We start from the raw sequence: 25,897 nt of genomic DNA on the forward strand, positions 1-25,897 counted from the left end.
GGAAGGCTAAACTTATTTTATTAAGCTTAGATATAATAACATTACCTTGCAAATCTTACTGAATTGTACTTCTTCCTTCTTATATTTCAGTGAATTAGGGAAGCATCTGCCTGAGTCATTTCTGAATGTTATCTTGTGTTGGACTTAAAGAAATATTTTGCCTAGCTAAAGGTTCCTACTTATCTCTATTAAAGTGATCTTGCATCATGATAAAAGTCCCAACCCTGAGTACTGTGTGTGTAACTTTGCAACACAGGTATAAAATATACAAAAATTTCATTACATTTGCTTGATATGTATTTCTATACTTCCCCACTTGCCCTTAAATAAGAGCTAAGTTCTCTTATTTAATAACTATCTTGCAAAGTACAAAAAATAAAATTACATAAAAGAGTAGAAAGTATAAAAACAAGAATTTAAAAAGAAATCTTAAGAACTTACTGAATCACTAGTATCAATAGAATTTAAATCATTGAAAATTATATATGATTAAATATCACTGAAAGTCTATCTGTACCTGCCAACCTGAAACTACCAAAATTTGAAACATCAAAAATGAGAATATTTTTCACTCTAAGTGGTCAAAGTTTATTAAATGTAGTTCACGTAATTTGATTGCAAAAAATTGTGGTTCAAAAGAAGTGCAGTGAAAAGAAGGTCCGGGGTGACATGATAGCAGTGTTCCAATATCTAAGAAGAAGAAGGGGGTCAAGCTATTCTCCAAAGCACCTGAAGGCAGGACAAGAAGCAATGGATGGAAACTAATCAAGGAGAGAACCAACCTAGAGCTAAGGAGAAATTTCTTGACAGTTAGAACGAATAATCAGTGGAATGATTTGCCTCCAGAAGTTGTGGATGTTCCAACACTGGAGATATTTAAGAAAAGATTGGACAAACATTTGTCTAAATGGTATAAGTTTCCTGCTTGAGCAGGGGGTTGGACTAGAAGACCTCCAAGGTCCCTTCCAACTCTATTATTCTGTTATTCAAATGTTCTTCCAAAGACAGATGGATGAAAATAACAGATGCAGAAGAGGCAACAGCAACCAAGATGACACTGAGTTACAAATCTGAGAAAGAACAGTGCTGAATAGAGGGAAAATTCCAGGGTTCTTCAAGACTGGCTACGACAAGTGCAGCTGAAATCTATATTTTAAAGGGCACTAACCTCAGCAATTCTGATTTCCAATTTAAGCACTGACTTCATGTCCAGCTCTGCATGTGAAGCATTGGCACCCAAAAGGACTGCAGTATCAACCATGAACTGGAACAAGGCATCTCTGTACTACAGTGGGGTAAGAATTCAGACATTAATACAGCAAAAAAGACAATAGTTCAACTAGATAACACTTCTTACCTTATTTTACACTGAACCTTATTTTATACTGAATGATCTAACATAGCACGTTATTTATTTATTTTTATTTTTAATTTCAGCAACAGTATTGAATTTTAATATTATTTAATGGGTTGTGTAAATCATCACAAATATTCATTAGCATGCCATTTGCATTAATTAGCAAACATTAAGAAAGTGGATCCCTAGCTTTCTTCAAAAGTTTGGTTTTAAAGGAACCAGGGATGTGAACTTCATCTGTACTTCCTTTATCTTTCTATGCTATCAGGGAATACTTATCTATTTATTCAGAAAACTAAACACAAGAAGAGAACTCAGACTTGTGCAACATATGAATGATTGTAAAATTGTACTCAGCAAGACGCCTTTGGTTGCAACTCATAAATTAACAAGAAGATTGTGCTGCAAATAATGGTCAACATTGAAAAGGAACAGGGTCATGGAACAGGGCAGGGTTATACTGATAATAAGTAACTGACATATTGGTGTGTTGATTGTGCAGAGCAGGGAGAATATGTCAGAATATGTTGAAATATTCAATCGCTATATACCATTTTTTATCTTTCCCTATATTCACCTGCTATGTTGTGAATAATATGTAAATTACTGTATAGATAGTAAGTGACAAGGTATATATTCTCACATAATTAAGATTTTCTTTCAGCTCACTTTTCTTATAGTTTATGTAAATTTTTAGCAGAAATATTTTTATACCAAGTATAGTATACAAAATATAGAAGAATGAACAGTTTCCAAGCCTGGTATTCTGCAGATGTGCTCAAATTTCACCCACAGAATCCAGCTAGCTTTTGGGAGTTTTAATTCCAGATAGGCTGGGGAAAAATTCTGAATGTACTTAGATGATTGAGTAAATAACACTCACAGATTTAGCTTCTGTGGTATTATCCAGGTAGTCTTCTCGTGCTGATAGAGTCAGAGATGCTTGGTCTAACTATATAAATAAAATAAGAATTACTATACATTAGATTTACAATTTGGAGTATAGTTCTTTAACCAGACTTCAAAGATAAACCCAAAGATCTTTGTGAATAGATTTTTAGCAGTATTACAATATCAACATCTAATGTAGTATTATAAATTAAAGGAGGTGGGTAGAATTCAGAATACAGGAAAATGTCCACAAAAGCCTTCTGTATGTTAACACTTTTGACAAAATCTATATGTAAACCCTGAGGAGTTCTAATTTTACAATCGGTTTTTTGCTTCATCCCAAAAAGGTGAGTATCTCATAGCAAGGCAATCTAAGAACCAACATGTTTCTTCAAAAATTAAATAGAATATAGCAATGTAGTTTCTCTAAAGCAGATTGCTGGAAATTAAATGAGAAATTACTGTAGAACGCCTTCAGGAATACTGTTACATATATTTTTCCAATGTTTAGTCATTTACATATATACATACTAATAACCAGATGTCAAGATATTGTTGAACACAGATGTAATGTAATGTAATGTAACAGGATTTATAAATCCTATTAACAAAATTAGCTGAAGGGTTAGTTAAATACAGATTTAAATTATGCTGTACCTTCTTACATATGTGGCTAAGGAAGGAATTCTCTGGGGTACAAATAAATAATTTCATTTGATTTTAAAATAAATGAACTCAAAAAGTAAGGCACAGCTTCAGGCCCTCTTGCTCATGTCCACGTGGTATTACAAAATTGCATTTCTTCTTTCTTGTTTAATTTTGAATGCTAAGTGGCTATCTAAAACCTTACATCTTATCTGCATGGCTTCCATAATTGTACCTTTATATATATTTATATATAAAGTGAATAATTAACTAAATAATGCATCTAAGATGTGCTTATTATCTCTAAGTTTGTTCCTATCTTTTAGATACCATTAAAATCTGCATGGGCTCCTAGACATGTTATAATTAAGACAACGATAAAATAATAAGAAATATGTTGCAGGCCAACAGTGGCATATAGTCACCATCCCAAATGCTTTCTGGAAATGCTGTATTTACTAGTTTTACTACTTTGAAGAAGACTATTAAGGCACTGATTAGACTCCAGGGAAGACTGTCACATAATGCAAGTTGTTGTTGTTGTTAATTGCGAAGTTGTGTCCGACCCATCGCGACCCCATGGACAACGTTCCTCCAGGTCTTCCTGTCCTCTACCATCTTCTGGAGTCCATTTAAGTTCTCACCTACTGCTTCAGTGACTCCATCCAGCCATCTCATTCTCTGTCGTCCCCTTCTTCTATTGCCCTCAATCTTTCCCAGCATTAGGCCCTTTTCCAGTGAGTCCTTTCTTCTCATTAGGTGGCAAAGTATTTGAGTTTCAACTTCAGGATCTGGCCTTCTAAAGAGCAGTCAGGTTGATCTCTTCATAATGCAAGTACCACAATGAAAAAAAAACCATTGGCTGTAATACACACAGGCCCAATTCCCAACGACTTTGTCACTGGGGCCATTACAGAGTTTGTTGAAGAGCATACATCAGATCATTCAATTCCATGTGGAAAAGGTCTGGAGGTACCCAGCAGCCAAGCCATATAGGGCTCTTCAAGATAAAACTAGCACTTTGAATTGCACTTCTATCAATGCAGAATGGCTGTTTCTTGGCTGTTGTGGTTCACCTGCACGCAGACTACAGTACTGCATTTTGCACTATCCAGCTTTTAGAGCAGTGGTTCTCAACCTGTGGGTCGGGACCCCATTTGGGGTCGAACAACCATTTCATGGGGGTCGCCAAATAACGCAGTCCGCCATTTTTTTCCCCTCTTCCTTACCTGTGCTACTCCCTTTTATTCTATTGGCTTTTGAAAGCCAATAGAATAGACTCTCTTGAATAGAGTCTAATTCTATTGGCTTTCAAAAGCCAATAGGAATTGTCCAGGCTGTCTCTGCCCTGCTGAGCCCGCCAAAAGTCCCATTCTGCAAATGGTGCTGCACTAGTTGAGTAGTCCTCGACTTACGACCGGTTGAGTAGTCCTTGACTTACGACCAGTTGGGGGTCACGGCATTAAAAAGGCTGAGAACCACTGTTCTAGAGGGTCTTTAAAGCCAGTCTTGTTTAGAAAACATTGCTGCAGTCCAATTGCCAGCATCTCCTGCTCCAGGTTAAGGACAGAATACTAAATAATAAAATGAAATTAATTGAAAAATGCCATCTGTATGTCTTCCTTAATAATACCTTTATGATGTGCTCATTTGAAGCCTTATCATCTGAAGCCACATATAATCGGATGAAAACAGAATTGCTGTATTGTCCACGAAGAGTAGCAAGGGTCTGGAGCATGCTGAACTTCCTTTCTGACCACAGACCTTCAGGTCCAATGTTTGATTCTAGCACAGGCCAGCGAAATGGAGAATGCTTCAGCATGTTTAGAAGTGGTTTTGCATCAGCTTTTTCTATCTTATCTGGGAGAATTAAAAAAAATCAGTCAACATAAGGCAACATGCAAAAAAAAAATCCACTTCTAAAGTACCTATGATCTGTCTATATATTGTTGGCAACAAAAGCCTGCTTTCCTATCATTATATATATTTCTCTACATCAAGTGAAACCAGAGATTTAGGCTAAAAATCAGTCACTCTGAATAGCTTGTCAAGGCACAGAGAGCAGAAAAATGTACACTCTTGCCATCTGTCTGTTCAGGCCTTGACTACTGTTCAGTTACTGGCAACCTTCAGAGCAAATGCAAATCATCCAAGTTTTTGACTCAGTATGATGGATGGTCAGGTGCTCCACTAGCTGGCCAGCATGTACCAGATTATGGCACTTCTGTATGGTTCTACTGGAACCCTGATTAATATTGGCCATTGCTGTACATAATAGCAGAAGGCGAGGCAGTCTATCTCTACTTCAAATTGCAGTTTTAGGTAGCACCAACAGTAACATAATCTCTGGCTGTCAGATTTCAGCCCCTTATTTTGAAATTAACTTACTGTTTTCTTACATGACTCTCAGACACAATTCAGCTATATTTCCTGACAAGAATAAAACCAAGTGCGAACAGATTTACTCAATGGTAGGATTCAAATATGTGAACAACTGGTTCTCTGTGTGGATGGCACTTCTGGAAGTCCATTCTGGGTCTGGGCAACAAAAAATTAGCTACCGGTTCTGCCAAGTGGTGCGAACTGGCTGAATCCCACCACTGGATTTACTACAAAGACTGGGCATAGGTCTGTCTTCCTAGATTTAAATTCTAGGCTTTATCTTCTCATATTTGAGTTAAAATATAGTTGGAGGGCGTTGGGGCACCTTTGTTGATATAAGAATTTTCTCTGGTCTGGGAATCATTTGTTCTTTCTTCACTAGCTTTTTTCTTACACCGTCTCTCTCCCCTCTCTCTCTGAGTTTGAATGTAACAAATTCTTCTTCTCCTTCCTCTTTCTATTCAGTAGGTGTCTGAAAAGTATTTCCATTCTAGCTAAATGTGAATCTCTCCTATAATTTATGATTCACTGCTCACAAATATGTAGGATCTAGGCTATATGTTCAAATTTTTCCTAATTAAAATCAAAATCAGTTAAATATTCATGACCTCATTCAAAGTTGAACATTCCACTGAGATCCAATTTTATATAAATGTGTGCATTCTGCAGAACCTTTCTCAGTTTTGAAATGAGGGAAAGATAGAAACTTCTACCGTTTACATAGTTCAGGAAGTAATAATCATGGACTACCTATAGGGAGATGTCTTTTTATATATATAAAAAAATTCTTGAATGTAAGAATGGTAAGACTTAACCCTAAAAAATGGTTGGCAGAGCTAATGGACTATATTACATGAAATGGAGGAGTCAATGAATTCTCTGGGGTGCTAGAGAACACTACAGTTGTATTTCAAGACTATTTTGGATTTGTGGAAAGTGAGAATAAATGTCAGTGAGTAGCTCCACATATCTGGGCTTCACTTAGTTTCTGATGGCCAATCTCAGAAACTGTGACTGACTCATTTCTTCCACAATACAGATTTGGAATGTGTAAATCATCAGCTTGAAAAATATGGTCCTCTCCAAAAATGCAATATTTGGTTTATCGACAAGAAGGTGTCTTATCAGACATGTTTCAAGTGGCCTGATCTCCATAATATAGACATAAACCTTTTCTTGGATATTGTATATAGTTCAGTTTCCAAAGTTTCATGCATGCAGGTGGAAGAAAAGAAAAGATGATGTAAAAGAATGGTGGCATCTCTCCTTTTTGTTTCTACTGTGCCATAATTCCTCAAGTTGCTTTTCCACTATAAAAAATTAACCCACCAAAATCTAAATATATGAACACAAATGCAGGCAATATAATCAGTGCTTTATGCCAGCACCTATCAGATCTCACAGAAAAAATATTTTCCTACTTCTCTGTGGCAAACCTAAAATTCCTGCTATATAATCCTTCTTCATTCCTTTTATTTTGTTGAAGCATCATAGATGAAGTGTTAAAACTCTAAAATTTTATTTAACATCCCTCATTATTCTAATACATCATTATTTGATATTAGTTCTTCTTCCCCAGTCTTTCTGTGTGAATCAGAATCCTTCAATCTTTCTTTTGTACCCCTCTAAAGTGTTAATTAAATCATTTCCAATTCCATCCTAACATAACCATGAACTTAGTATTCTTTTATAATAAACCATTTATTCAAAAACCCTGTCTCAGTCTTATTGTTCAGTTCCCCTTCTGAAATTACCATAGTGAGTCACCAATCAATCTGGTATTTCCTGATGTGTTATAATACATTTGTCATTGACACCATCCAGCATAACAAATGAGCAATAAACTAGAAAAAGCGACATTAAAGATTACATATCCCTTAGATATACATGTTTCATACACAAATATCAATAGTACCCTGTGGTACTATATAGTTATTTACTGTAAGTGATATAATATTGCACAAATTGAAGTGCAATCAGAAAAAAGTGCCCCATTGCACATATCTGAAATGTAAAATTCACTGCACAGGTACACTAGGACTTTCTAGATTGTTTTGTACATCTTTTTTTTCTAATAGAGTTGTGCACCATATAGTTTCAACACTATGGAAATAGTTACTCACTCTCATTCATACATGAAGAATAAAGTATCTTGGCCTTCTGTACAGCTTCATTGTCTCGTCTTTTGCTAAGCGGTTTTTCAAGTAGAGCTGTCAAAGAATAGATTTTTTTACAAGATATTTATTATTATCAGAAAACAGATCAGAATGCCACAATGTAGATAAGATGCCTGAATTCTTGGGAATAATTGTGTAAATTAGATTGGCTGCCATGGACATTTTTGATTGAGCAACTTAGAAAATGTTAAACTACACATGGTGAGAAATGTTAGAGTTCCAGTGAACGTTATGCTCTGTTCTAGAATGTCATCACTGACATTAGAATGGATAGTAATACCAAAGAGACTGGCTGAAGAGCTCTCTCTTTCACTTGGTCCAAAATGAGAACTCTCATACAATCTTGCATTGTAGAATACTCCTATTCAGAATTCTAGTAGAGCCAGCAACAATTATATCACATCAGATATAGTTTATCTTTTATTTTATTGGTAAAAAAGTGATGATGTTGGGAACTTTTGGAAAAGCTTCATTCTTCTATAATTATTCAACCTAGGTTATAATTAAATATTGCTCTGTTTCTTATATTACATCATAGATTGCATTTATTATATGAAAGGTTAGGCTGGAATCAATAATTCTAATTGCATAATACTTCCTTAAAGGAAGAAATGTCAGATGTTATTTAATACAAACATTTGAAAACAGAATGAGCATGTATACAATTATGACAAAATAAAGGATGGAGGAAATTGACTATTATTGTTGTTTTGAAACATAAATAAGGAAAGAACTTTTAAGTGTTTTTCCTTTTCCTAAATGATTGAAATACCAAAAGAAGTATATCAAATTAACTCTAATGCAGGGGAACTCTAGAAATGCAGGACTTGATCTGGCAAAGTTAAAATTGTGTCTGAGAAAGAGGGTTTTTTCTCTCTCCATGCTTCTAAGTAAAACAGCTATACACAAGGACATTACACATTTTGAAAGAAATGTAAAAGTCAATTATCTTGCTCCCTTTCTTTAGCTGCCATCTTAATTTCCCTGAAACCATTCTAAATATTTTGAGCTAGTTATCTATAACACATTCCAATTCAATTAACTCAAGCCAGGATTTACATAGAGCTGGAAACAGGAAATGGAAACAGCAGGTGCCAAAGTTGGTATTTAAGTGAGCTCCAAAGTAGTGAAATGCTATAATTTGTCTCATTAGTCATCTGTGCACTCCAATGCAGGTTCAAGGGATTCATGCTCTCTCAGTTAAGCTATCGAAATTATGTACAATTTTGTAAATTCACAAAATTTACCTAATCCTGCCAGAAAGGCAAAGAGACATGTGTAGTTGACTTAGAAAGAGAGAGTGTGAGACAGTCCGTTTGATCCAGCAGTTAAGGCACCAGCTAGAAACCAGGAGACTATGAATTCTAGTCCAGCCTTAGAACTAAAAGCTGGCTGGGTGATTTTGGGGCAGTCACTCTCTCAATTCCTGTCACAATCGATGGTTCAACACTTGGTTGATCTGTTAAAATAAAAAGTGGACCCAGCATTTGTGGAAAATGCTAAGAAGGGAGAGGGAGAGAGAGAGAGAGAGAGAGAGAGAGAGAGAGAGGGAGGGAGGGAGGGAGGGAGGGAGGGAGGGAGAGAGAGAGAGAGAGAGAGAGAGAATAAAATATTGAGTAGATTGAGTAGAATTTATGAGTTGGAATATCCAGTATAAATTCATTTTCCAGCACTGGTTGATCCTGTTCTTTTATACTTTATACTTTCTCTCACCCCTGTTTACTTCAAAGGTTTGTTCTAAGGCTATTATGGAAAAAACCATGATTCCTTGACCATGAAATATATGTAATCAATAATAATCAAGCCAGTTTCCATTTTCCTTCATAATACAGCTACTTCTCAAAAGCAACCATATTCAGTATAAGAATAGATTGCTGTCTTTTCCCTGAGTTACTATTTCTCTACTTTAAATTGCATTTTTCTTTGAATTTGGATCTCAGATAAGGATGAGTTGGATGGAGCCAGGGAAGGGAAGAGCATGCTGCAGATTGTGTTACAAAGGTGCAGTTAAATATTTAGGACCTTTAGAATAGCCATCATCAGTTTAGGATCTAAGCCTAAATAGGATACACTTTATCCTAAGAGTAAATAGTAATCATATCCTGTTAAAATGAAGTATATCCTCCACTAAAAGCTAAATACTCCTACAGGATTCTTTTCCTCGCAGAAAAAGAACTGTTTTGAAACTAACTATATATTTGTGGTAAAGTGTTACCTCTAATCTTACTTGCTATTTCTAGCCCCTGCCACTTTCCCAGCCTACAAACAGTCATAGTTTCACTCTAGGTTTTATAACCTTCAACTTCCTTCACAAATTAAACTTCTTTCATTTAATTTATGAAGGACAAAAATCCTACCTATGAAAATTCAGACCTAAAATATTTTAGCGTTGTTCTTGTCATATCAAGAGTAGAAGTGGTGGGGTGGGGTGATGACATGGCTGTTTCTGAGATTAAGCCAAACATTTTCCTCTCAAATTGTGTCCCCTGAATCAATATTACTCCTCTTTCTTCTTTTCAGTAATTTTAAGTGTGTACTTTGAGGATATTTGCATCGCTTGAGCACTGGTTTCTTGATGCCATTTTTATTTGGGAGAGGAAGTTGTTTTGGGCATTAACTGTCATTCCATATGGTTACAACACATGGAAAGTTATTGACAAACCTCCATTACATCTATGAATCAATATATTTTGAGAAAATGTAGGTTACCATATATTCATAGAAGTAAAATGGTCATAGAAAAAGGGCAAAGAAGAAGGTGCAGAAAGCTGAGAAACAATTGTTTAGTAAGATTTAAATTCTGAATATGGGATGTACATTATTTTACCTTAAAAGCTAAATGTACAACTTTGGGACAAAACACTGAATTTCAGTTTATAATTTATTCACAAGGTGGCCCATTCATGTCAAACCTCTCCGTCAGGGTTTATTGCCAGGCTTTATGTAAGGTGCCCATTTTCTTCATCTTTGGCAGGTGAAACTTTAACCCCAATATCTCAATGGAGCAAAATTTCTTCAGGTTTCACTAGAAAAAGCCTCAAAACATGTTTAGTATTCTAGATCTAGGAATCATTGGGCACTTTGACCCTGTTGTTTTCTTGGATTTTTTTTTCACCCCAGGGCAAGAATAGCTATTATTGACTCCACAATTTGCAGAAAAAATATTCAAATTGATTATTATTACAACATTTTTTGAAAACTACAATCCTCCCCATGAGAGCAGTTGACATATAACATCTCTTTCTCTTTGCTGTGATTGCTTAGGAAAGGGGAGAGCAGCTGAAAAATCAGTTAGTTAAAATCAGTTACTTTCCCCCAATTTTTCTTTCCTTAAATAAAATCTGTGGTGCGTAGGCAAATAATTAGCAGAACAAAGAGCTAATCTCATCATATGCTTTTCTATTAGCATTTCTCTAGCCTAAACATATACAAATCATACAGACAAGCACAGGCTATCCTTCTTTCTATTCTTATGTTTTTAGAAATATTTTCAACTATGTTAGTTAAACAAGGCTTTAGTCATTTTTTCTATAGGTTGTGTCATGTCTCCTACTTAGCAAGTTCAAGCAAATAGATTTATTATGTTGTAAAAGTGTGTTTATTTATAGCTGCCTACTGGTCACAAGTTCACCAGAAGTAACTGTGTGTTTCTCATTGCCTATGTGGTTGATAGATGCAAAAAGGGACAGTTTACTGGTACTGATAAACTGCACCAATAATATTAAGATTACAGTGAAAGGCACATCAATATATGCAAAATGTACATACACCACTCAAAGTTCAATAGAACAGTTCAAAGCCAATGCAATCAATGCATTTTCAAATGTATCTTGAAGGTTCAACTTCAATTAACCAAACTAACCTTGTATCATTGTACTAGGAATTTGCATTTATCAGACCCAGCTTGCATTATAAATCCTTCACAAAACTGTTAGTACTTTGACTGTACTACCAGGCTTCTGCCAGGACTTTTTTCTACAAAAGCAGAACTGAATCCAGAATAGCTCCTTACTGAGACACACATTGCATATTGCCTTCTGCTTTCTCCTAGATATATCCTTTTTCAAATAAATTTGAAAGCATGAAAAAAGCAAGAATAATACTTGGAAGCTGCAAAACTTTTTTCTGAACTCAGGATAAGGTTTAAAAATAATAGCAATTGAAATGGTCTTGCTTCTTATGTCAAAACATTTTGAACATCTTTGACAGAACATGGTTGATCTTGTTGTAGTTCAGAAGTTAAGGAGGATGAAACCTGGCTAACACCAGTTGAGGAGCAGTCAGGGATTATCAGAACAATATACTAACTAGACTATTGAAGAGCCATCTCAGAAAAGTCAACAGCAAACTTTATGTATCATTATGAAGAAAAACAAATCTACAAAGTCACTGGAAGTCTCTCTCTGCTTAATTCTCTGTTATCTTTTTAATACTAAGCAACTTTGCATTTTATGTATCTCTCCTACATAGATCAAATGCAAGGCACATTGTGAATGCAATTTATCTAGAGTGAAATGACTTTTTACTTTGTCTGCATCAACTTCCATAAAAGATCTGTGAAAAGATTGGGTAGATTTTTCTGAATCTGGACTGTAGTTCACTGGCAGAACACTACTGCATTCCGAAGGGTCCATAGTTTGGTGCCAGGATCTTAAAGAGTTAAGATTTGCATCTTCGAGGAAGGAAGGAAGGAAGGAAGGAAGGAAGGAAGGAAGGAAGGAAGGAAGGAAGGAAGGAAGGAAGGAAGGAAGGAAGGAAAATTTGCCTTTTTGATCCCTCAAGGAATAGTTAATGTACATAATACTGTGATAAATGGACTAATAATCTGTGCCCCTTTCAAGCAGGTTCCCAAGACCCTTGCTTTGTTCAGCAATGAATTGCTAAAGTAGAACCTACATTTTTTTTAGAAAACCTCAAACTTAGAATTGTGACTCCCCCCTCCCCCCAGGAACTCATGATTTGACAAACACAGAGACTTTAATTATAACATTGCAACAGTACACTAGGGCATTCCAGAAAGGATTATAGTCCAAGTTCCAAAAACAAGGAGATGCTGAAGACAGACATCTGGTATATTTAGGAACATAGAAAATGCTAAGTATATACTTTGCTTGCTGAAAATAAAAATGGAGCCACAAATCTCTAAAATTAGGTTCAACATTTTTATTCTTGTGCTGGTCCCTTCTTCACAGCTCTATGGAAAGTGAGGGAGGGAGGGAGGGAGGAAGGAGTGATATGAGAAAGTGACTACTCAAAATATAAAAAAGTTCAGTCCTGCGTGGATATGACAAAGACACAGCCTAGCCCAACCTTCCCCAACTTTCCAGATGCACTGGACTCCCCTATCATCAGTCAGAATAGTTAATGGCAACACTCCTTGATGAAGATAGGAACTATACTCCAATCCATCTGAGAACATCAGGCTGGGAAAATCTAGAGTAGGAGTTGAATCTATTCCCTGGGACTACGAGTATCCAGATAGCCTGCCATATTACACACTGTTTTAAAAGTAACCACTGAATTTTACAAATGCACTCTGAAAAGTCTAAACATTCTTTGAAAGGGAAAGAAGCTATTTTCTGAAGGTTGTTTCTGATTATTCAGTTTCCCAATATCATGCTTTTAGTAACCATTTATTTAAGTTTATATTACTGTGATTTGCTAACAGTGATTTCTTTACGAGTCAGTTCCCTTTCCATGAGAATTAGAATCTTAAAAACATTTTCCATTTTCATTTGTGAAATGAGATTGAAGATGAGATAACACAGTCTGTTCCTAAATGACATTTAATTACTATTATTAGGTGCTTTCAAGTGAGATTTGATACCTGGCAACACAGTTTTCTTGGCAAGGTTTTGGGATGTAGCAGATGGAAATAGAATCTATGGTCTCCCAGTTTCTAGTTTGAGTTTCTAGTCTATGCCTTAACCACTATATCAGACTGACTCCCCAACTCATTATATAAGTGTTTACAATTTCAGCTTTTTACAACTAAATATTCCAAGCAACTTTTGAAGCATAAAAAAACTGTAATGGCAATAAATCACTTTCTCTCTCTAGAAATATAAATGCAAAAATTAAACTAGTAAGAATATCCATTTCAGTTGAAACTGTACTCTGTATTTTAATCAAAATATTAAATATTTTAAGTACTTTTAAGCTAAAATACTTCAAAAACAAAACTAAAAGACTAAAACTAAGGTCACATATCCCTTAGATTTTTGTAGGCCCAATGAATTGCTCAAATTTATCTCTTGGACAAATTTGGAAACCTTGCAGTAAGAAACATTTTCAAGAAAATCAGCCCTAGATAAGTAGGGCTACATTTCTAAAACATGGTTCAATTTATTAGATCATATTATGCCTAGCCCCAAAGCAAATGTGATAATATTTCTATTAGTTACAAGGCTAGGATTATGCATGCACTGTATGTCTATGTGCATATGGACAACTGTAACTGGATCACATCGGTTGACCCAACTCCTTTTTTATGTATGCCATTCCTCATAATATTTTAAAACATAGTTGTGCTGAGTTAAAATTCAGGTGAATACATGAGGGAAGACAACTGAAGCAGCAATCATAATCGCTCCTTTTGGTATTTATATTAATGAGTTTTGGAAAGCACAAAGAGAGGGAAAACTAAGATGCATGTTTTTGCTCTTTAGGATGATCAGTATTACCTTGACCCTTCTCCAAGAGCATGTTGTAATTTTTAAGACTCAAGCTTGGGACACATGAAAGGGTCCTGATGTAGTTATCTTATCAGTGATATACTACAAGATTAGACAGAGTATTTCCATTGCAGTGACACGTGTCTTTCTAAACTACATTTTTCTAAGGAATTAAAAACGGTTTTGAGTCTATTATTCCCTTCAAATCCAGAATCCTAGTCTCTTTCTGCAAATCTACTTTGTAGTTTGGTGATTAAAGCCAAAATAAGCAGTTGGGGGAATCATGCCAGTTTTCCCAGGTGTGTGTTTGTTTTTGAACTCCACAGGTTTTTTTGCAAAATTCTTAGGAGAGAACTCAGTAAAACTCAAATATTTTCTGACATATTTTACAGATATTTCATTTCCTTGCTGCCATCAAAGTATTTCCTTTATTCATTCCTATACTAAAACAACTATTTTGTCATGAAATAACAAAATAACAAAAAACACCATTGTCTATAGTGAGACCATAGAGCAATCTAAGAAGTTTTTTGTTATTTTTCTTAATCTGAACTCATCAGTTATATTGTAATTATTGTAATGCCCTGTCACAATAGCTAATGGCTTATTGACAAGCTAGACTAATAAAGAATGTATCAAAGGACCACATGTTTCTTATTATAGCCCCTATAGCTTCAGGAAAATAAGGGATGTGCCCCGGTGCCAGCCACACAATAATGTAGAAATTTGTCCACATTCTAAAATACTGCACAAGCAGTAATATTATATTACAGTATAATCAGTGCATTTATTACTACTGCTATGCTAAATATTCCTTAGATGGGAATGGTTTTTGCTAAAAATAAGGCAAGCCGTTCTTTCTGTTTGCATTGGGTGCATGATCTTATTTATACCTTCTGGAGCAGCTGTTATTTCTCCCTCTATCTTTAAAAGCATCACATTAAATGCAACAACATATTTAAGGTAACATGTAGTTTAGCCCTGATCTCTAAATTCAGCACTCATGACTTCAAATGTTGCTGAATTACAATTCTGAGCATTCTGTGCATCGACTCTGCACAGTTCAACAGACATAGAAAGCTTGTGATCTTCCGTTTCAGTTAATTGGAGCTGCAAGAACTAAATCAGGAAGCTTGATTTACACTCTATGTAAGCTTTGCTTCCTGGTATCTTACATTTTATTCTTTTCAATGGTAATTACTATAACCAGAAAAATTATGGAATACAGAGATAACCCTGAATGTAATTTATATACTTTGGTACACACTTTGTAGATTTTGGAATTCAAGGAAAAGATGATGAATCATTTTGATGGAAAATGAAGTTCAAGCACAAGGTCAGTTAAATACTATATTTCACAATGCATGCAATCCCAAAGCTAAATAAAACTGTCCCCCTGATCCAACAGCATAAACTCCCAAAACTCAGAGGTGGTGTCTCTCTCCTGACCAAAAGAAGTCTGAGGAAATCCTGTGGCTCACATCATGAAGAGCCATGAAAACCTCACTGAGGGCACAAATCATCTCCTTTCCTCATTCCTGGTTTCCCACATAGCCATTATGAGGACAGCTCATCTAGCTAACCTATACAGTTTCTGATTTTTCTACCATTTAATTTGATACATTTGGTTAAAAATGAATTAATACATAAGTATTAAGAAAATTCAAGGGTTGTGAAAAAGGACAGCTCTCTTATGTATTCAGCTTATAGGAGAGCCAATGTGGCTCCTAAGTACATTTATGACATATTAAATCATCAGTTAATATAATCCATTATCCATTCAGTAATTGTTAAATCTTATATATCTGACTTTTAAAAGCCACAATTACATTTGAAAATACATTAGCATGAAATTTATGTTTTAAATACATTCATGATGTTCTCTTTAGTCCAAACACAGGTTACCGTGCTATGATTTGGAATTATTTTGCATGTAGCATGCTTCTTAAAACTGACAAGTTTAAAAGATTTTAATCAACAATTCAGAATGAAATAGTTATATAGTTATATTTTAACAGTTAATAGTTATATCGTCTTGTACAATATATGGGGCTCAAAACTGGAAGAAAGTGTTCTCATTATCACTAGAATGAAAGGTGCAAAGGGATCACTTTTAGGAAGTGCTTGATATTGCACAGGCAATATTGTTCACTTCATTGGTATGGGATAGTGATAGCAGTCACATCTTTTTCAGACTCTTGGAGTGGTTTCTGTGTTCTCTCCTACTAATTCTAGATTCTTATTGTGTACTGCTGCAAAGCCCCAAGTCCTCATTTCCTTGAGGATTCTAAGAGACATGGGGGCAGCTTTGCCACACCTCCTGCACAGCAGCAATCAGGCCTTTTAAAATCAACTAAAAAGCAGCTATGGAGCAGCAACAGTGAGGCCGCAATGCTGATTTGCAGCCTCTCATTGGACAGGGAGGGGAGAATTTGTCAGCTTTAGTAATTTGCTCAAAATGATTAATGGTGTTTTCTAGCATCATCTAACCATTGTGCTGATATAGTAGTATCATTAACAATAACTGGATGATGCTAGAGGTCTTAGCAACTGAAAATCTGTCTGCGGTTAATTATGACCATTCCAAGATTGCTTCTAAGGATGAGGGAAGAGTTACAGTTGCTTTTGGTATGGAACATCTCATAGATTTCCAAGGAGGGAGAAATAAGATTTTTTTCTCTAATCAAGGTCCAGCTAAATAAAAATAATTGTAATGGTTTTTGAAGATTATTGCATCAGTCAAAACCAACCTGTTATTTATTATGTTTTCCAATGCCACTGAAAGGTTGAAATCTAAGTTAGGAAAATGAGCAGAAATTGTGATGGTAAAAAAGAAACTATCACTCTCAATCTCCTTCTCTCTCTTTCAAAAGACAGCAGATACTAAGATAACTTCTTCATTCCCCATGTTATTAAGAACTCACTAATCCTATAACAATTTCAGCCATGAAAGTTCAGGGGAACAAAATTTAGGAAGCAGGACTAACAGTTTGACCCTGTGTCATGTTGATGAGATTGTAAAAAAAAAAGGGGGGGGGGGTTATAATAAAAAGTGCACTTGCCTTCAAATTGGAATCACCTTAAAAATCCGTCTACATATTATGCTAAAGACATAGTGTGCTTAAAGGTTATTCTAAAATAAACAGGTGATCCATACTGCTTACAGAAAGCAAGGGTTAATGGTTTATGCTAAAAAAAAAAACAGCCAAGGAAATGAATAGGATCCACAAATATAAAGAGTGCTGAGGAATAGGAACATATATGACTTCATGAAAAACTGAAATATAGACTTGAATTTGGGTATCCAAACTAACTAAAATATGTGGAACAAAGCAAGGGAAAAACTTTGAGTAGAGTCCTATTAGAAACAAAATGCTTAACAATTAGTGTATAGTATAAACAAAACTTTTAAAGACAGAACTTTATTTCAGTCATTGACCAATTAAAATACAATCAATAAAATGAACAACCCAAAAATTATCCCCTAACAGCAAAAACTACCAGCAACCATTTGTGGGCGAAGCTTACACATAATGTAGCAAAATTTTGCTACTTTCAGAGAAATAAATTTATCTTTACTATTTAATGGACAATGCAGATAAAGGCTATTAGAGTGGCCCAGAAGAGCTGTCATCAACTTGCAGAAAATATCCCTATAAAACTGGCAATAAAAGAGAACATGGGCTGTGGTTTCTATGGTACTCAAGTCACCCATATTCCCAACTTAGATTATGATCTTAAATCCAGGGTTGATTATTATCCAGATGTTCACCTAAGGTGGGATCCAAACCTCAATATTTAATTTTCATTTTGGGGAAGAGACTGTTCAATGTTTGTGCAATATCACAGTGTGTAAGGAGCACAAATCAAAATATAATTTAAGTCAAATATAAACATTGCTCTAACAGTTGTTCACAGAGTAATAAGTACACATACTTATGCAGAAAAATGTCTAGTCATGGGCTCTTTTTCAAATAAGTTTTCACTGGATTGCAGCCTCAATTAATCCAAGTAAGGCTAGGCTGTCAGCTCAATTAAAGTATTTTATTAGTCTCAACCAAGAGCTTTATATGTCAAAATCTTGGCATTTCTCTCTATTTTGTATTGCTTAAGATTACTTGGTTTACATGCTTTTAAATTTTTAAAAATTGTAATGTAATACTTTGTAAACAGTGAAATACAACAGTTTACTGGCAAATTATGCCATCAATCGTGGTGCTTATTTTTAATGCATGAGGGATTTGACATTAAAACATTTCAGGAAAATAAAGTCCTCTGCTGGATTCTGCATTGTTTCATGGCAGTTGTTTTCTATCTACTGTCTTCCAACAAGGCTGAAAGCTGACTGTTAAGAGAGTAGAAATCTAATGCATCTGGAAGATGCTATGGGGGAAGAATATTCCAGTGTAAGCTTCCACCAAAAGCAGTTGTTTTAGAATCTAATTACTGTTCAATACATGTCTAGCATTCCTGAAAGCAGGGCATCCAGTCAAAAAAGTTAGGATGACAACTATAACCATGCTCTCAAAGCACAATCCTCTCTTGCTAACATGAACATAAAAAGGGACTGGATTCAATTGTGAAATTGCATCTATCCTCTTTATATTTTTGAACAACATTGTGGATGTCCTTGCCTGAAAGCCAGGTTCAAAAGTAAATTACTTGAACTTTTTTGTTTTTAAATTTATGAAAATGGATGAATGTTATCCGTAACATGAGATTTATGAACTTCAATTGATTTCTGTAATTCAGGAATGGAACACAATCAAACAATTATTTCCTTCCTGTTTCTTGATGATATATGAGCTGAGTTGGGAGACTAAGATGGCCATTTCGAGCTCATTCTGCTCTCTTCAGTTAGCCACACCCTTTATGGGATTCGAACCTGGGCAGTTTACATACAGTGATTTAACCACCAAGCCACAGGCTCTCCTCCCTCTTTGCCAGCTGAGTCAAGGGAGTATATGCAGGAAGTTTTTCAGACAGATGTCTAATTGATTACACCTTGACATTTTTAAATATATATATATATTTCCCACAAATCTCTGATTCTACATTTGAATAATATATAGATGCTAGAATTATCAGGTCAAACACATCTGGTTTAACAATCAAAATATACTGCTATGCAATGATTTCTTGCTACATTTTTATAATATTTGAGGAAGAAAACATCTTGAGCATTACAATGGGTTACATAGAAATAAGTCCTGTTGATGTCAACAGAATTATCTTCCATATAAACAGACCTCTAACACTTTCTATGTGAAACATAACCATCAGAAAAATATAAATCATTTTTTTGAAAATATTGATATTGGAAGATATGCATAAGAGCACCAGCATATGGAATTTTGCTCTGTAATTAGAGTAAATGGTTGATGTTGCTTAAAAATGAGACTTGTATTTTTCTGTGTATATAACAACTCATTGAGTTTTTTTAAATAAAATCTAACATAAAGAGAAAACTTTGAGATTAAAATATCTCACTTCCTACACATTTCCGCCCCAAACTATATTTTTCTTCTAGGCATGAATAACATTTCCCAAGACTTGTCCTTTAGTGGTAGGTAATTTTAGAGGAACCACATGCAGCTCAGCCAAAATGTCAGGCTTCATCTGCCTCTCAAATTTAAGAAAACATATGTATGCAGAATGTAATCCTTAAAATAATTTTCTGATACTTACATATTTATTATATTTTAATGTGCCCAATATTCTTTGATTGGATAAAATGAAAATCCAGTTTTTTTAAAAAAGCAGCAAAATAAAGTTTATAGAATTTACCAATTTTAAAATACCTAAACATTGCTATTTCCCAGAGATATAATTAAATTTATGTCACTATAAAATCTGTGACCTAAACCCTAAAATACCATGTATAACAAGAATGAAACTGTACTACTATCTCAGTTAATATTAATTATTCATTCAGAATATGAATCCTCTTTCTAGGACATTTGGCATCAGAAGATTAGATTCTTCATCTAAATATGCATTCCTCTAATACATATTTAGTTGTAGTGAATTTTCCTAAGCTTCCCTTTTCCTTCTCTTTCCCTTTCCCTTTCCAAATATGGTGCCTTCCGTAAATGTCTATTTTGCCAAGTCTTGGCTTTGATGACTAGAAATTATAACAGTCATACTCCAGCATTTCTAGAGTATGCCAGATTGGAGAAGTCTAATAGATATAGTCAGAAAATCCTTGGATTGTTGGAATAACTTTTCAACTAAATCTACATCTGGACTTCTAGAATACAGAATATGTTTTCCATCTGATATTGTCACAGAATCTGTGGTTTAACTTCGAAATTCAGCTGCCATCCACAAATTTAAACAACTCACATTAAATGTCAATCACTGTTCCATCTCTCCAATATTTTATTCTATTGTACCCTTCATCTGAATTCCATTGTTCGAAATAGTGAGCTTCATAACCTTAGAGTATATTCAGTTTTCACCATATGGTTTAAGTTTTCACACTAAAGATCCTACCTACTTTCACAAATGGCTCTGCTACTTCTATGATCCTTACCAAAAAATGGCAATGCCATTTTGATTTCGTTTTGGTTTATATCCCGTCTTTCTATGTGCATGAGTATGCAAGGCAACTGAAAATAACTAAAATATAAAGTACAGAATGAAAAGCTTAAAAGATTAATTAAAGTATATATTAAACTTAAATCTGACATTAACATCCTGTTGAAAGATACATGAGTGAACCACCCTGTAGGGTAGAGAGAATAGAGGTAATGGTGTCTGGCTAACAATGCAAAAGATGGTCCTGTTTTGCTGCCTCATTATGACAGAGGAGGGTGTTCCTGGGGGGGTTGAGTAAAAAAACCCAGAGAGCATATGCCAAAACCATAACCATGGTGACGATCACTAAAGTGACATTTCATATTGGGTGAGAGAAGGCAAGTAAAACATTCCTGCATTATAACAACAACAACACAACAGTGATGATGATGTCAGCCCTTCAAGATAAACAAGAAAACCAATACCATATGCTGTAGGTCATGGGTGTCAAACGTGCTGCGTCACGTGACATGTGACATATCGCAATTTTTTTGCATTGCCGGAGTTGGGGTGGGTGTGGTCTCCACATGATGCAACAGGCCCACGGGACGTCAGGTTAACACTCCTGCTGTAGGTCAATACTACTGTTCTTGTAAAGCTATAGTAACAAGCTTTCAGTCTGAAATCTACTTTCCCTCCCTCCCTTTATCTTTGTGTGAACTAGGGAAGGTCTTGTGTAAGATGTTTACTCACTTTATATTCTTGTCCTGGGCTCAGGCCCATTTATCTGTTGCCTTAGTAGTAGCTTTTTCCTGTCCCTCAAGGCCATTCCTTGGCCTTCTACAACTAATAATTTATTAAAGGAGCCACCTAATTCTTAATGAATCTGGGCAGTTGTTACCAGGAAAAGCACATGGATAAAAAATATAAAATGATTTATGATTCAATAGTAAAGGAACAAGCAGTCAAGAAATAACCTGCTGATTAGTAGAACAGCCATGAAAGTCTTGGAAATGATATTCAGGTGCCATAATGAACAGAATAGTATAAGCAATTGTATTCCCTGTGACACACTTTGAAGCAAAAGTTAGATTTTGAAGAAGCAGGATAGGAAGTGTATTGATGCCTTTGAATTTTGATGTTGGAGGAATCTCCTAAGATTACCATAGGTAGCCAAGAAAACAACAGGTTACCAAACAACGCAATTCAGAGTTCATTTCAGAGTAGAAATGACCAGGGACAGATTTTCCTACTCTGAACACATTATGAGAAGATCCAACTCTGTAAAGAAAGCTTTGATGTTGAGAAAAGTAGAGGAAAGGAGAGGAAAGGGAATGACCAACAGCAAGGCAAACAGATTCAGATACAGTGGTAGTGGGTGCACCATTGGAAGACCTGAAGGTGATTGCTAAGTTTAACAGTATCGCCTTAAGTAATAGCCATCCAGAGACATTTAGAGTTGGGTGGCATACAAATTTAATAAATTATTTTACCAGCAACTATCCAATACACTATTGTGTTGTTTTTAGTAAAGCAGAAACAAATGATGATAACAACAAAAAGCTATATAAAGCAAATCAGTTAGCTAGTGTCCTTCAGCAAGGATCCACTTACCTTTCAATTTTAGATCTACATTATGTCTCAGCCAAGGATAGATTCCATAATTTGAATAATCTTCTGGTATTGGATTATCTTGTAACCATCCTTCACAGGCAAATCGGAAAAAGTTATCACAGGGGTCCACAGACGTATTTAGCTTGCTTTTGATGGAGGCAGCTGAAAAAGTTATATAATTTCATGGATCATCAGTTGATAATATTAATTGCTATACAAGCACGCAAATCACTTCCAGATTTATGATTACTTTTTCTGGCTTTATTTATTCCCTTTACTTCCACATAATTAATTTCACCATTTAACCTATCCCATCTGACTTTGTTCAGGTAGGCTACGATTTCAAAAGGAAATGAAAATGAAAGGAAAGAAATCTTTCTTAAGTATTGGCCAATCTTACTTCTTTCCTTGATTTTCAAGTTACAGATTTTGGGTTATTCACTAACATTTTGGCTTTCATTTTTCTGGCTACATCTGGATTTTCTCAATCTGTCACTGCAAGTGACCTTGCTAAAATCTCGGGGGATCTTTTGGTTGGCACCTCTAGATTATTTCTCTTCTCTTCATCTTCCTTTAGCTTCTGGTTATTGAGGTGGAGCCTTTGATGCTGTCAGCACCGCTACCTGTCAATTAAATCCTTGTCCCTCCTGGATGGTGAAAGCCTCCAGGATGGTGAGTAGTGGGCAAATCCAGGCAGTGATTAATATGTTACTGGAGGAGGGGACATTTCAGGCTGCTTTTAAAGAAGCCCTGGTTTGCCTTCTCCTTAAAAAAGACCATCACTGGATCCCACTTGCCTAGACAATTTTTGTCCAGTTTCCAACCTCCCATTCTTAAGAAAGGTTGTGGAAAAGGTGATTGCCTGGCAGCTGCAGAGGGTCCTGGATGAAACAGATTATCTGGACCCCTTTTAGTCAGGATTCAGGTGAAGTTATGGGATGGAAACAGCATTGGTCATGCTTGTTGATTATCTCTGGCAAGAGTGAGAGGGGGGTAGTACAACCATCCTTGCTCTCCTTGACCTCTTGGTGGCTTTTGATACCATTGACCAGGGTATTCTTTTGAGCTGGCTGCAGGAACTGGGGATTGGCAGTATAGTTCTGCATTGGTTTGGCTCCTTTCTCTGTGGCTGTTCCCAATCTGTACTAATAGGATGTGAGAAGTCCAGCCCTCAGCCACTATTTTGTGTACTCTCTCCATTCCTTTTCAACATTTATATGAAACTGCAGAGTGAGATTACCCATCAGCAGAGGTTGAGGCATTATTAAATGAAAAGCCTGACAAATATCAAAACTTCATTATTTACTTTATGAAAGTTTTATCATTTACTTGACTATTTGAGGAACATTTAATGTATCTCAATAAAATATATTTGCATTGATTTACTTATGTATTTTTAATTTGATTTGGGGGGGATGTTTATATTGATTACAGTTGAATTCTATCTCAAACTGCCTAATAGGAGAACTTAGTTATGAAATGAAGGGATCCATCTGAGAAGCAGCAAAACTGACACTGCAGAGAACTCTGTCTGCTTGCTAGGACTCACACATTCAAAATGTCCCAAATCATTTCAAAACATGGGTACCACTTCAGTGGGCAACTTAGCAGGGATGTAAAAGGAGCCCCGATTGAGCATTCCCTGGGCAATGGTGATGTCACTGTTCAATCCTTTCAACCCAGAAATGGGTTCAACCCAACACAACACTATAGTAGTATTTCAAAGCATGAAGCCCCAATTATGTCCATTAACACTGTCAAAATCTCCTCCTGATCTGAGAGCTTTGTACATCCAATGCTATAAGAATTCTTTGCAGCAGCCTATCAGATGATTCTTCTAGAAAGAAGTAAGCTACCTGAAAAAGGATTGCCTCTTTCTTAGAAGAGACATCAACTAGCCCAAGGTCTCCTGGTTTCTCTTGATGCTGGCTCTCCCTGAACCGATAGAAATACATTATCAATGGTTAAAATGGTTTTCAATTTATTAAAGATTCCTGAGATCCAAAAGGAAAGGAAAGAGTTTACATCTCTTTGCACCAATATGCTTTATCTATAATAAAAGAAAAGTAATACTTTACTTACCAGCTTCAATGCATTCAGGAGTCAAGCAATATTGTTGCTTTGCATAAAATTTGATGTGTCCTTGACTAACTGCAAAAGGAAAAGAACAAGATTGTGGCCATCTTTGGCTCTACAAATATTTTTCATGAATCCAAAGACATTAGTTGGGTGATTACAACAATGCTAGTACAGAAGAAAAAGATGTCAATCTGATGATATAATACCTTCCTCAAAACAGAATATATTTTGTATATTATCAACCACTTGTTCACTCACCACACCAGTTTGATTCAGAAGCAACACCCGTGAACCTTTTTATTACTAGGAAGTATGGAGATGATATAGCAGCCACATAGAATAACTAATTGCCACCAAACTGGGAGATAGGTTTAGAGTGATGCAGAGAATCTATGGCTGATGGAGTTTTGAACCTGATCTATATCCTGATCCAACCATTATATGATACTGAAGTCAGTCCAAAATTAATCTGCTAATCAACAGAGCACTGAAATGTTTACTTGTAATTTGCTTCCTTTTTCCACACACACAAAAAAGACAACAATTAAGACACAGGAAGAAACAAAAGCAGTATTTAACATTCTTGTTAACTGTAAGTAAAAATTGAAGTGGAAAATTTGGGTATGTTCACTGTACTCTCATCAGCTATCATATGCATTTGAGCAGCCATTTTGTGAGATTTCCTAAATCCAAATGCCTCAAACTCAATGTTTGGGGACACCTATACTTGCCTAAGCTCTAAAAATGCTAAAAATGCTGTCTCTGTCAACAAAAACGTCTTAGGGAAGAATAAACAGGATGAAGGGGAAGAAGAAGAAAATAAGGAGATTAACCTTTCCAGATCAACAAATCCTTTGGGAAGACCTTAAAAAACCTCTTTCATCTTCAGTCAATACTTCAGATTTTTTTTTTAAATGTTTCTTGTTTCTATAACTTCACAGTTGCTTTCCTTATCCTGTATTCCTCCAAATATTTCAATGTGACAATGGTCAGGAATCATAAGAAGTAGCTTCATGACACATCGAAAAAAAGATTGCCCTTTCTTGCTCCAATAGCTAATGGTAAAAAGAGTTTATCTAGTCCTTACTCCGTATATTTGCCAGCATTCTTCATCCAGAAGGAATGACAAAACGGGTTACATATGGCAATGATACAAATTTTTACCCTCTTGCTTATGTGTCATGACAATTTGCTTGGACAACAAATCCTCAGCCAACAGGTCTGTTACATTTGGAGTAATAATTTGGGAAAACTTTATTCCCCAAAAAGTTACTTGATGGGGAAGGAATTTTTAGTGGCTGGATCCCCTATTCAAATTTCTTTCAGTCCTACAATTCTATGATTATGTAGGAAGAATATCTACTATGACTAGGAATAGTGGTCACACACCCAATCTGGTGTTCTTATTGGAGCAATGCCTATGTGACCTGGAATTGGTAGGCTTGTCTTTGGTACCCGTCATGTCAGATCACAGTCTGGTGGCAATGAGTTTCTCAAGAGACATACCCCTCCTCAGTGAAGCAGAACCTATTAGGTCTGTCCACCCTGGCAACTAATGG

The 25,897-nt window shown here is 35.6% G+C and overlaps 1 protein-coding gene and 1 long non-coding RNA gene across 2 annotated transcripts in view; one reads left to right on the forward strand and one right to left on the reverse strand.

Annotated features, from left to right (window-relative positions):
• Nucleotides 1–25,897, reverse strand: part of LOC120312994 (phosphate-regulating neutral endopeptidase PHEX-like) — a 73,787-nt gene that overhangs the window by 43,774 nt on the left and 4,116 nt on the right. The window contains exons 2-7 of the mRNA XM_039354433.1: nucleotides 24,342–24,410; nucleotides 22,260–22,421; nucleotides 7,399–7,485; nucleotides 4,527–4,753; nucleotides 2,241–2,309; nucleotides 1,169–1,285 (exon numbers count right to left, since the gene is read on the reverse strand). Coding sequence (XP_039210367.1) covers nucleotides 1,169–1,285; nucleotides 2,241–2,309; nucleotides 4,527–4,753; nucleotides 7,399–7,485; nucleotides 22,260–22,421; nucleotides 24,342–24,410 — 731 coding nt within the window. The remainder of the gene's footprint in view (nucleotides 1–1,168; nucleotides 1,286–2,240; nucleotides 2,310–4,526; nucleotides 4,754–7,398; nucleotides 7,486–22,259; nucleotides 22,422–24,341; nucleotides 24,411–25,897) is intronic.
• The window catches only part of LOC120312996, a 36,924-nt gene that overhangs the window by 10,579 nt on the left and 448 nt on the right, over nucleotides 1–25,897 (forward strand). The window contains exons 3-4 of the long non-coding RNA XR_005558008.1: nucleotides 1,196–1,295; nucleotides 15,401–15,462. This is a non-coding gene — a long non-coding RNA (uncharacterized LOC120312996). The remainder of the gene's footprint in view (nucleotides 1–1,195; nucleotides 1,296–15,400; nucleotides 15,463–25,897) is intronic.

Source organism: Crotalus tigris, unplaced genomic scaffold, assembly GCF_016545835.1.
Source record: "Crotalus tigris isolate CLP2741 ecotype Arizona unplaced genomic scaffold, ASM1654583v1 scf7180000018553.2237530, whole genome shotgun sequence".
Lineage (NCBI taxonomy): Eukaryota > Metazoa > Chordata > Lepidosauria > Squamata > Viperidae > Crotalus > Crotalus tigris.